At 39.7% G+C, this 12,861-nt stretch overlaps 1 protein-coding gene across 1 annotated transcript in view; it reads right to left on the bottom strand.

Moving 5' to 3' along the window:
• The window catches only part of LOC107293279 (dedicator of cytokinesis protein 7), a 113,979-nt gene that overhangs the window by 43,767 nt on the left and 57,351 nt on the right, over positions 1 to 12,861 (bottom strand). The window contains exons 21-26 of the mRNA XM_029285356.1: positions 12,327 to 12,422; positions 11,603 to 11,743; positions 10,030 to 10,143; positions 7,411 to 7,581; positions 6,509 to 6,648; positions 5,447 to 5,616 (exon numbers count right to left, since the gene is read on the bottom strand). Of these exons, the coding sequence (XP_029141189.1) occupies positions 5,447 to 5,616; positions 6,509 to 6,648; positions 7,411 to 7,581; positions 10,030 to 10,143; positions 11,603 to 11,743; positions 12,327 to 12,422 (832 nt within the window). The remainder of the gene's footprint in view (positions 1 to 5,446; positions 5,617 to 6,508; positions 6,649 to 7,410; positions 7,582 to 10,029; positions 10,144 to 11,602; positions 11,744 to 12,326; positions 12,423 to 12,861) is intronic.

Raw genomic sequence — 12,861 nt, 5'->3', positions numbered from 1 at the left:
AAGCTAAGGCGAGCTTTCTGGACGTTTCCACCCCTCCCTGCTGAGCAACTACTAAATGTAAGTAAAAGAGGGCCAGGGGTGGGAGGTGGGAGGCCGGCGGGCGCAGGGAGGGTTGCTGGCGCGCGTGGGGCCCAGCGGGTGCCTTACCTCCCTTGGGCTGGGCCAGCTGGTGGCCCAGCTGGTGGTCGCCCTGCTCCCTCGCTGCCGCGTGCCATGGCCGCCCAGGAGCGCCTGGGTCTGCCTGCTGCCGCACCGAACGTGCGGTGGCCAAGGTAAGGCTAGCGGAGCAACGGCGGGCGCAGGGAGGGTTGCTGGCGCGCGTGGGGCCCGGCGGGTGCCTTACCTCCCTTGGGCTGGGCCAGCTGGTGGCCCAGCCGGTGGTCGGCCTGCGTTGTCGCTGCCGCTTGCCATGGCCGCCCAGGAGCGCCTGGGCTTGCCTGCCTCCACACCAAACGGGCGTCTTGCTCCGCGATTGCCGGCTCCGCACAAAAGTTTCTTTTTCTTTCCTTTTCTTTTCTAAATTCTACCCCCCTTTCTCCCCCTCTCCTGTCCCCTCTCCCATTCTTTTCTCTCCTCTCCTTCCCGGCAGCGAGATTCGGCCGGCTGAGGGGGTCGCTCTAGCTCGAGCAGGAGAGCCATCTCTATGCTCCTGGGTCACGTGTGGTCGTGCGTGTGGGTCACGTGTGGTCACGTGGGTGTGTGCGTGCGGGTCAAGTGTGGGTCACATGGGTGCATGCGTGTGGGTCACGTGTGGTCACGTGGGTGCATGGGGGCGCGGCATTAGGACGGTTGAGAACCGCTGATCTAAACGGTGAGGAAAGAAAGAGTGTCCCCTGGTGGTTATTTTGCAACTTTTTTCCTTTGTTCTCTTTTTTCACTAAGTTTGTTGATTCAGCTGCAGAGTTTGGCTCAACGCCCAGACATTTGGCTGCATGCCCAGACATTCCTATCTCTCTTGGAGATTATTAAGAGAGGCTATTTTTTTTTAATCTTTGTGTCTGCATCCTTTCTCTTTACAAAAGAAGACCTGTAAGTTTCTAACTGGACTATAAATTGGATACTGCTTTTTCTTTTTTATTGTTCTCTTTTGTTAGCTTTACCGTGTGGATATAAAAATACTTTTAAGCTCCTTTTTTGTTTTCTTTTGGTGTTTAGAGACTCTGTATTTCTTTTTATACTTTTTCCTGCCTTTTGACAATATTTTTATTGGATATTGTTACCTTTATTTTTATTTGGCTTTTGTACTTTTTAAACTATTTTCGGCCCTGTTATTTGACAATAGGAGGGCACTGGATTATATATATTTTTTCCTTCTTGCTTCTTTTTCTCTTTTCTTGAGCTATTCGGTGGATTATAATTGACCATTGGGCCCTATTATTGGATTATAACTAAATTGGCCATCAGGCTTGATATTGGATTACAGATAAATACAAGTTTTAGAAGATGAGTGTTTCACATTTAGCGATTATGAGACACTTTATAAGGCGGAGTTGGTTTCCAAAGAGGCAATTTAGGATTATTTAAAAGAAGCAAAACTTCCAAAAGTTCCTGAGAATATGCGACAGAGGTCGAATGAGAATATTTCAATGATGGAGATTACAGAGGCAATAAAAAAGCAAAAGAAAGATAAAACACCAGGACCTGATGGACTTCCTGCAGAATTCTATGTAGCGTTACAAGATACTATAACTCCAACCTTGAAAGATCTATGTAATGAAGTCCTCACACAGACAAAAATACCGGATTCATGGACTGAAGCTAATATTACTTTGATACCTAAAGAAGATACTGACCTTACATTAATTAAAAACTATAGGCCAATATTGTTACTAAACGTTGATTATAAATTTTTTGCTGCAATAATGGCAGAAAGAATGAAAAAAAAATTGACTGAATTTATTCACTCAGATCAAAATGGTTTCCTACCAAAAAGACAGATAAAGAACAATTTGAGGATTATTTTAAATGTTTTGGAATATTACGAAAACCATCCAGGGAACCAGATGGCACTTATATTTCTTGATGCACAAAAAGCTTTTGATAATTTAAATTGGCAATTTATGTTTCAGCAATTGCAAGAAATTGAGTTTGGTGAGAATTTTAATAAAGCAATCCAATTTATAAGAAACAAACAGCAAGAATTCTTTTAAATGGAGACTATACAGATCGATTTGATATCAAAAAAAGTACCAGACAGGGATGTCCACTGTCTCCCTTGTTATTTATTCTTACACTAGAGGTATTGGCTAGAAATATTAGACAAGATACGGAAATTAAAGGACTGGAGATTAAAGACCAGAAATATAAATTACAGGCTTTTGTGGATGACTTGGTCTTTATTTTAGAGGAGCCATTGGAAACAGCTAATAAACTCTTGCAGAAAATTGAGAAATTTGGAGAAGTGGCAGGACTAAAAATTAATAGGGAAAAGACTAAAGTATTAACAAAAATCTGACAGACAAACAGAAAGCTCAACTTACTAAAATGACAAACCTTCAAATAGTCAAAAAAGTTAAATACTTGGGCATTTATCTAACTGCAAAATATACAACATTAAAAGAAGATAACTATGAGAGAGTAATGAAACAAATAAAAATAGACTTGGAAAAGTCTATTTGGAAAAATAGACTTGGAAAAGTGGGAAAATCTTCAACTATCACCACTAGGAAAAATAGCGACGGTTAAGATGAATATTCTACTAAAGCTAATTTTTTTATTTCAAACAGTTCCCGTTAAACTGAACAAGAAATTTTTTGATGATTTAAATGCAATAATACTAAGATTTATATGGCAAAAAAAGAAAGCCAGAATTAAATGTAAACTGTTACAAGAAGCCAAAGACAGAGGGGGCTTTGGACTTCCAGAATGGAGACTTTATTATCAAGCAGCTATCCTGCTTTGGCTCGAAGAATGGATTGTACTGAGAAACAAAAGACTGCTTTATTTAGAGGGACATGATCTTCAATTAGGTTGGCATGCCTTTATATAGTATGAGAAAGCTAAAGTGCATAAATATTTTCAAAATCACGCTATAAGAAATGTATTACTTTCAGAATGGGAGAAAATTAGACATAAAATGTATATGAAAATACCTGAGTGGCTCTCAACAATGGAAGCATTTGCTTATCCAAATTTGATTAATTATGACAAGCTGGTTAGTTATAAAGACAATTTGGATAAAGATGAAAAACTTAAGGACAGGCAAACTCTTCAACAACAAGGTATTGACTTAACATGGTGGTCCTATTTGCAAATTCAACCAAGATACAAAAAAGACATAAAATCAATAGGATTTTACAAAGAACAGACTCCATTAGACAAAATTTTATTAAAAACGGATGAGAATTTGATTAGGAAACTTTATAAATTTCTTTTAAATTGGAAGATGGAAGAAGAACAAGTAAAAGAAACAATGATAGTATGGGCAAAGAATTTTGGATATTCTATAGATTTAGAAGATTGGCAAAAACTCTGGGACAAAAATATTAAGCTTACCAAAGCAGCAGCATATAAAGAAAATTTATATAAGATGTTTTATAGATGGCATATGACACCAGTTCATTTAGCGAAAATGTTTAAAAATGCATCGAATACTTGTTGGAAATGTAAACAACAGCCAGGCACTTATTATCATGCCTGGTGGATATGCCCTAACACTAAGAAATATTGGTCTAAGATTCATAGATGGCTGGAAAAGATGATGAAAATATAGATAGAATTTAAACCGGAACTGTTTTTACTAGGAATATTAAGACCTAATTATGGTAAGGAGAATGACTATTTGATATTACATGTTTTAACAGCTGCAAGGATAGTATTTGCCCAATTTTGGAAAAATGAAAATCTACCATCTGACCAGACTATAATTACTAAAATTCTAGACTGTGCAGAAATGGATAGATTAACATTGGAGATGAAAGAGAAAGATGATTCAGTTTATTTTAAAACTTGGGAAAAATTTTATCAATGGTTAGAGACGCGTTAGAATTTGAAAAGAATTTAATATTATAGAATAAATGATGGATGTCTAATTGAGTTATAGTCACTAGGTTGATAACAGCTTTATTTTTAGTGTTTTTTATTGTTAATGTTGATATTTATGATTAGTTGAGATTTTATTAATTATGTTTACATACATAGAAGAATTTTATCTATTTAATATTTATTAGTAACATGATTATATTTAATCTTATTTTAAAATGGCCGAGTATGATATGAATTATGTTTATTCACCACTATGATCCGGATGGCTGCTTGTTTGTTAAAGCATGAGATTATTGTACTTACCCCTTTTTTTATCCCAATTCCCCATTCCCTTCCTTCCCCATACCTGTATTGTTCCTAGTTTTTTCCTTATTCATATAAACCCAATAAAATATTTTTTTAAAAAGAAAAAAAGAAAAAAAGAGAAGGAAGGAAAATGGATGTAGCCATTTATGTGAAATAATCATGTCCTTATTTTTATGTTCAGCAAATCATAATCTATTAACAGCTTTGATTTTAATTTTACACATTGTTTTCCTTGTATCAAAAAGATCCTTTGATACAAAAAATGAACAATACAGAACAATTATAAAATATATTATTAATGCTGACATTTATCATCTGTATGCTGGAATCAAGTGACATAAATATCGGTAATCAATTTGTACCCATCACCAATGGTTTAACTGAAGAATCAGAACAAACAGAAATAGAAAAATTGATAAGAAAAGCTATAACTAATTGTCAAAGAGATTAGAAGCAGAATAAAATATAAAGAAAGTCTCCTGATTTTAAGCTTTGAAATATAATGGCTGTGTTTAATAAAAGTAGCAGCTTTAAACAATTTGATCAGGTGTAGAAAGCAAAGCTACTGTGTTTCCCTGAAAATAAGACCCGGTCTTATAATTTTTTTGCCTCCAAAAGCAGCACCAGGTCTTATTTTTGGAGGAAGTCTTCCCTGCTTGCCTTAGGACCGCTGCAGCCAGGCCTCCCCGCCCCAACCTCCCACACTGCATCCCCACGTTGCTGCCACTTGCAGCTGCTGCTCACAGCATGAGGCCGCGTGGCTCATTGTGCCAATCGTGCCGCTGCCACCACTCACGCCGATCGCGTTGCCGATTGTAGCATAAGACCGCGCTGAGCATTGTGTTGATCGCGAGACTGCCACTGCTTGTGGCATAAGGCTGCGTGGCGCATCACAATGATTGCACCGCTGCCGTCAATGATGGCAGGGGGCCACAAGGCTCATCACGCCAATCACGCCACTTGTGGCAGAAGGCAGCACAGCTCATCGCGCCAATCATGCCGCTGCCGCCGCTTGCAGGAGATCACAAGGCTCATCGCGCCACAGACTTGCCACTGGCAACAGTGGTCTAGAAAAGTGGTCTCCTTTGGCAATGTCTGCACACACTGGCAGTTTCATGTGTTACTCTCCACCACCACCACCCACTCCTGGCCTTACCTGTAAAGTCATAGAGCTGCGGTAGAGCATCCATGATGATGCCAATCAGAGGCAAATAGAGCTGAGCAACTTGGGCTCGCACAGTAAGGTCCCTGTAGCGGATATCAGAGTCATGATTGCACAGCAGGTTGTGTAGAGTACAAATGGCTTTCTTATGCAGGAAGAATGCCCTGATGGAGGGAGGGAAAGATTTTTAGAATAGAAACATGAAACACTGCTATTTCATTCACTCCTCCATGGACAAAGAAAAATGATGGCCATTGTCCACAGGGTAATAAAGAAGCCTCCAAGTCCTTCCCTCATTCTAGAAGGCCAATTGCCATAAGGAAGTAATAAAAAAAATATTCACAGACCTGCAGGTGGCAGCACCAGGCTGACCCTTTCTGAACTAGGAAGCTAGGCAGAGTCCAGCCTGGTTCACCTGTGAATAGAAAACTATCAAGGAAGACCAGGCTCCAGCCAGGTTCGGAAATCAAAATCAACCTGGAAAAAGACAGTGGAAAACCACTTCCATATGGTTGCCAAAAAACCCCCTGCATGACTGGGGTCACACACGACAAAAGCTTGTTTTCTATTTCAGTGTTGTCTCTTTTCTGTGACTTGCTTTATTCAGTGATGCACTGCCTCAGACGGAACTTTGACATTTGCAGGAAAAGAGATTAAAAACACATATTTCACTGCAAATTCTCTCCTTGACCAAGGATGGACAGTCTTTTAGTGGCCCTTGGTTACACTTAAGAGGGAGGGCAAAATGAAGGTCCCAGGTGGACAGGGCATCAGGATTTTCTGTTATTTGTCTTCAGGGTTTCAGAGTAGGGAGTTTCTCAATCTTGGCAGTTTTAAGATGCATGAATTTTCAACACAGAATTTCCTAATTAGCATGCTGGGAATTGTAGTCCACACACCTTAAAGTTAACAAAGTTGAGACACATTGTTTTACACTAATTTCTCGTTTGAAGGAGTGGAAGATAGTATCTCCCATTTTTGGCTATTGTGGTCAGGAGACGGAGGAAGGCACATGCAGCCATAGCGCTTCTGTTTTCCTCAATAGATCATACCTACCCCTCTGCATCAGGCTCCAGGATGAGTGCCAATTCCATCAACACCAAGCCTGCCAGGAAATGCTGTTGGCGAAAAGCTACAGAGAGCTCAAACATGCTGGCCACTTGCTGGTCCTGTGTGTGGCTGGAGAACGCCGAACTCTGCAAAGAGGAGGTGGCCCATGAAAAAACAGGCAAAGCTGCGCCTTGCGTAATTTCTGCTCTCATGAATGCAAAGCAAAGGGTGGCAATCCAAGCCTCTCCCCCCCACAACCGCAGCAGCTATTATCCATCATTTCACTCTGAATCACTCAGGGGCTCCCCATCTCCCTTTTAGGGATTATTTGCAATATTGAGTGGGTGGTAGAGGAAAACAGAGAGAGGAGGTAAAAGGCTGCAGCAGTGCCAATAAAAAAGAACAGATAACTCAGTAGTATACATTCTCCAGTAGTGGAAAGTGCTTCTTTTCCCTCATATGAGAATAATACTCTCTTCCCAGAAAAGAATATTCTGCTGCAACCTCCGGTCACTGTTGTCTTATCCATGGCAATTCTGCTAATTCCTGTCCTTAGCCTGCTCCTTACTTGCCTTTTTTACACGTCATTATTTTGATATCTTGCTTTTCTTCTAAAAGATGCAGGCATTGAAAAAGCAACATATCCCATTTTTTATATTTTTCCCGAAGCCCTATTTTTCTGGCAAATTTTTCCCGGCCACCAGTCTTTTTCCTTTACCTCAGTATTATTTTAAACAGGGAAAAATTCACAGATCCATCTAAAACCTGGCAGCTAACTGGAACCTCCACAATCAATCAAGGTGGCAACTTCTCAATGGGACTTCTGATGAGAATACTGAAGGGGAGAACCTGATTTTCAACAAGAAGCTCTTGTCTCTCATCCTCTTCCTTCATGCTGTTCTACCTACCTGGGAGGTTGCTGATGAGATGGAGGGAGAAGGGGAAGCAGGAGGGGAAAGGCCACTGCAGGGAAGATTTAGGGTGACATAATGTTCATGGCTGCAGACGATACGGATCAAGTCCATTCTGAGAGCAATGAGGGCATTAGGGTTCTGTGTGGTCAACAGCCAGTTATTGATCTGGAGAAGTAGAAAAAAAAACTTGAATTATGCTAGCCTTAGTGTAGCAATGCAGATCCATCTTCTAGGCTCAGAAAAACATTATCCCAGCAATCCATACAGTACTCAAGAGTTTAAATTAGAAGCTCAAAATATATATCATGGACAGGTCCCTCTATCTCCAGGTGCATCCATAAAAGACAGCAAGCAAACCTTTCTACAAGAAGTAACAAGGAGGCTGAATTAGCTTTGGGGAATGAAAAGGAACACAGAATGAGACCCAAAATATTCTATGTAGAAATGATACCACTTCACAGCCAATATTTTTTTAAAAATATATTGAAGTTAGGACAGTTGAACGAAGTAAACAAGTGCACAGCAAAATGAAGTATAGACACAGTTGGACTTAATACTGGATTCCTAAAGATAACTTGCTGATGTAGTGGGAGGATTCCTCTTCTACCACAAAGATCTCCTATTAGCATCAGCCGCTAGCCTTAGAAAAATCAAAAGTAATGGGAAAAGAGACCAGAAGAAGATGGTTGGACAGCATATAGGTATCACAAGTATGAACTTAGAAAAACTCAAAAAGCTGAGTTACTGAGAAGAAATTTTGGTACCAAAATTTTGTACCAAATCATGAATGCATGAATAAGCAACAGAATGACTGAATAAAAGCAGCCATTCATAGTAAAACTATTGAACTATTAATGTTCTATTCTAAACTTCCTTGCTATTGCCCTTCTCCCTATTTGAGAAGCCAATTCCATTTCTCTACATAAGTGTCTCCCGGAAGCCCTATTACATCTTTATGCATGTATGGAATGGGGAGAGGGTAAAGAATTAAGGTCAGGAGGCACGTAATTTAATCTTGTGTAATCTTGCTGCCTGAGAAACAATCAGAAAAGAGAAGGAACTTAATGGTCAGAGGAAGAAAGTTAGGAAGGATTCACCCTAATAGATCAGACAGTTGACAGTGATAGTGGAAGATTTGTACTTTCACACTTGCAATATTTTGTTAATGTAGCTTTGCAATAAAGTAGGCTTAGTTCATCTAGTCATGTTTCCTGTTTGGCATACTCAGGAAGGCTGACATCATGCCCTGGGAAACCAAACAGAACCAAAAGATATATTTGAAAACAGAACAGAATGATATACAAGGGAACTTAAGCAAAGCAGTTACTCCTGATTTCTTGTTGTACAGAAATTTAGAATGTTGATTAAGCTTCTCAGTCATCCAGGTAGAGTTGTCTGGAAGTTGAGTCATGGCAACCAGACTTCTTTCCCTATTTGGTTTGAAACATTTAGCTGCTTATCCAAATATCAGATGGAAGAAGTTACTTGGATAAGCAGTGAAATGCTTCAAACCAAAAAGGAAAAGAAGTCCAGTTGCCATGATTCAACTTCCAGACAAAAATTCAAAATATTCAGCCCTATATGGCTCGGGGGTAGATATTTTAGGGTCTGTCCTTCCCCACCAGTTTCTGCCTGTCCCACCTAGACAAGTAGGGAGTGCCCATGGAAGGTTCCCTCCTACCAGGAGATCTGGTGGAAGGAGCCTAATAAGGGCCAGCCTTCTCTGTAGTAGTTCTTCTCCTCCTCGGGAATTGCCTGCCCCATGAAGCATCATGGCCCCACCCTCATGTCCTTCTGGAAACAATTGAAAAACAGTTCTTTTGGAGGGCTTCTGGTGTTATATAGTGGTGCTATTTTCACAGTCTGGTCATTTTTAACTTTAGCCACTTTTTTATTTTTCTAATCTGCACTCTTTTTTAAATATTTAAACTCCATAAACCACTTAGATTCCAGCTGGTTTCTAGCTGTCAGATATATTTCATAAATAAATAAAAATAAACGGTAAATAAACAAATCTATTTTTTGTCCCAAGAGCCACAATGCTGGAATTGCAGCCATGTGAAATGTGCCCAATTAAATGTATGCATTTTTATCTTGATTAGCAAGACCGTGATGATGTGAAGATCTGGCTCTTTGGAGAAAGCTGTGATGCTGGGAAAGATGGAAGGGAAAAATAGAATGATTAAGTAGATGACTCAGTTACAGTGGAAGACTGATTATTGAGAGATCATCATGGAGAAAATCTATTTATGTGGTAACTTACTGTTCACAACTATTTGTGAACAGTAAGTTAACCATATTCATGAATCTGTGTTTATTATTTTTTCTCACCCTTCTCTGAAATGACTACTGAAGAAAGAGGTGCATTAGTACACATCATTAAGAATCTGGAAGAAAGAATTCAGATCTTTTGTAGAAATACATGTTCTCTCAAGGGAACTAGTATAAATTACAATCATGGCTACTTTCTAAGCTTTACAGAGACCATTCAAACAGTTAAGCCCTGCAATGCAAAATTATTTCCCATAGTCATCCTGGCACTCTGAGTCTAATAAAGTGTCCTCTTCCCAACAGGAAACTGATAACTCTGGGAAAAAGACACACTCTTATTACCTGCTTATAATAAGAACGCAGAAGATCAAAGACAAAGCCACGATTCATGAATGACAGCAGATCATTGAGAAAAAAGGCCAGGCTACTGTTGAGATGCTCCACCAGCTCCACATCCTATGGAAAGAGCAGAACTATTTATGAATTTGTCCTACCTAAAATGCCTTTGGTACACAGAGTGCAGCAGCAGAGTGTGGAAATTAGAGAAGGTTTTTCATACTCTCCACACCTGATGTGAAGGCACAGCAGGCAAAATGCAAATACAGCCAGGCCTATACAATAAAACATGGATCTTACTATACCAACATGTGTTATATTTGCTTCATTGGTAAAGTTAAACAAAGAGCTGACCAAGCTTAGAATTTGTAAAGTTTGGCATATATGATCCATTCTTCAATCTTCCCTTTTTAGGTAAAGTTGTTGAGAGGATAGTAGAAACTGAACTTCAGGATGCTCTGAGGGAGCAGATTATCTAGACTGTTTTCAGTCATGATTCAAGCTTGAGTATGACTGGGGTGGAAACAGTGTCAGTTGTTCCGGTGGATTATCTTCCCTGGGACCAGCCGGGGCTATTATATCCCTTCTGGTCCTATTATCTTCTCGGCAGCTTTCAAGAGCATCAACCATGCTATACCCAAGCCCTGCAAGGGTTGGGAATGCAAAACACTGTTTTGCTCTTTCCTTAGTAGGTAAATGCAGTGATGGTTAGAGAGAAGACATTGGCTTGGTGGTCCTTCATTTATGGAGTGCTTCAGGAGGGTCCCCTCATGTTTAACATTTACATAAACTCCTGGGACCCATCCATTGCAACATCAAGATTATGGTGACGATACCCAGCTGCACACTACCACCTAGCCCATACCAGAAAGACTGTCTTGTCCTGCTGACTGGAACCTGTAGGGGTATGGATTAGACAAAACAAGTTGAAATTGAAACCAAGCAAGACAAAGTTACTTCAGTATTGTCAATCAGCTCCAGTGTTGTTTCTTAATGGGAGTGGCACTGGCCCTGAGAGAACAGGTCTGTGTAGTTACAAGCTGCTGCCGGGCAGTCTTTGGCCAGGTTTCTCTAGTGTATCAGAACAAGCCTTATCTATATCATAAGGTTATTGTGACAATGACATATAGTCTCATAATTATGTTTTTAGACTATTCTAATGAGGTTTAATTGGGGCTGTTTTTGAAAACCACAATTAATACGAAATGGAACAACTGCCTACTGATGGGTATTATTCATGAAAAGCACATTACACTTGTCTTTCAGACCCTATAATGGTTGCCAATAGATTTTTGGGTATAATTCAAAGTGTTGTTTTGACCTATGAATCCCATAGCTGAGCAACTAGGTATCTGCAGGACCTCCTTCTATCTGAATCAGCTTGCCCAGCGCATTTTTAAAGAAGCTCCTGGTCATACTCCATATTCCATGAAGTGAAGAGAACAGAGGCCAGGAGAAACTATTTTAAGTTATAGCCCCAACTTTGTGGAATTAAGATAAAATTAAGCCCTGCCCCATTTCTTTTTAACATTATAGAAGCTCTGTAAGATTGAACTTTTCCTAAGAGTCTTTCACAAACCTTCTGACAACGGCTAGCAATTTCACCACTGACAGTGTATACCAGGGCTGAGATATCATCAATGAAACGGCCAGGGAAGCGTGTCTTGCGCGGGGCCTCTAGCTTGTCACACAAGAACAGGTGGTGCACCATACTCTTCACCTGCAAGAAGCACAAACGCCTGTCAATGGAGAGCCAGAGTGTGTATGCATCAGCCCAAATTATCCAGCCAGTGAATTCCAATCTCAGCCTCAGCCAATTTAGGCAGAGTGGTTCCTCCAAGAGTAGTGTACTTAAGCCTGTGCTTTAGTAAACTAAGAATTGTATTTCCAATAAGGACTCTTATTCAATCTCTATCCTGACTAGTTTTGTCATTTTCCTTACTGATGGGTTCTTTCACCCTCCTTACTGGAGAATTAGAAATAGTTAGTATGACAAAATGTGTGAACAAGAGCTTCATTTCAAATCTGGAAAGTATGTGATCATGATTGATCGCCAATCCTCTATTCCCAAATACAAATGGTAGGACAATTACTATATCTAAATACATAGGACAAAACAGAAAATTGGAAATGTTTGGATTGTACAAAACAGAAATTTCTTTACTGATAGCAAGAAGGTTACCTATTTTTTAAAAAAATAATATTTTTTTAAAATATTTTAAATATTTTATTTAAAAAAAATAAAAATTAAAGTGAAGAGAAGCCAATGTTTCTGAGAATAAAGACTGGCAATTTGAACATACCATTAGCTGGAAGAAGAACCAGGATTGATGCAAAGCAGCCTCCCGCACAGAACTGGTGCTCACCACCCACTGGAGGGCCAGTTCTTCATGAAGTAGCTGCAGGCCCAGAGAGCAAAAAGACAGTTACAGAGAACAAAGGTCATGGTATGCTGTACTGAACTATTCAGAGGATGCCCTGCAGAATCATTCCTATTCCTGTTCTTCCATGGATGCTTTCAGACAGACTCCTAGTACTATATTGCAAAGCAAAAGACATATTGCACCTCTACTGGTTATTTTTTCCCTCCTAAATAGATTTTCCACAGAAAATATATAACAGGAAAAGTGGTGGGATTAGCATAAACCTGGGAAAACTACACTGAGTGAGGGTGTCTTGACTCCTTATATAAAATTCTCTGAATAAGACTGAGCAGTCACAAAATAAAAAGCTTATCTGGAAATACGCTATAATTCAAATTATAACATTTTGGCATCATGTCTTTCTGTTTCCAGAAGCTACTGCAAGACCCACAAGAAGTACAGACAACTTTCCGAA

The sequence above is a fragment of the Protobothrops mucrosquamatus genome, unplaced genomic scaffold, assembly GCF_001527695.2.
Source record: "Protobothrops mucrosquamatus isolate PMUCROS unplaced genomic scaffold, P.Mucros_1.0 scaffold1563, whole genome shotgun sequence".
NCBI classification, from domain to species: Eukaryota; Metazoa; Chordata; class Lepidosauria; order Squamata; family Viperidae; genus Protobothrops; species Protobothrops mucrosquamatus.
Note: the sequence above shows the minus strand (reverse complement) of the source record. Positions and strands in the feature narration are given on the sequence as shown.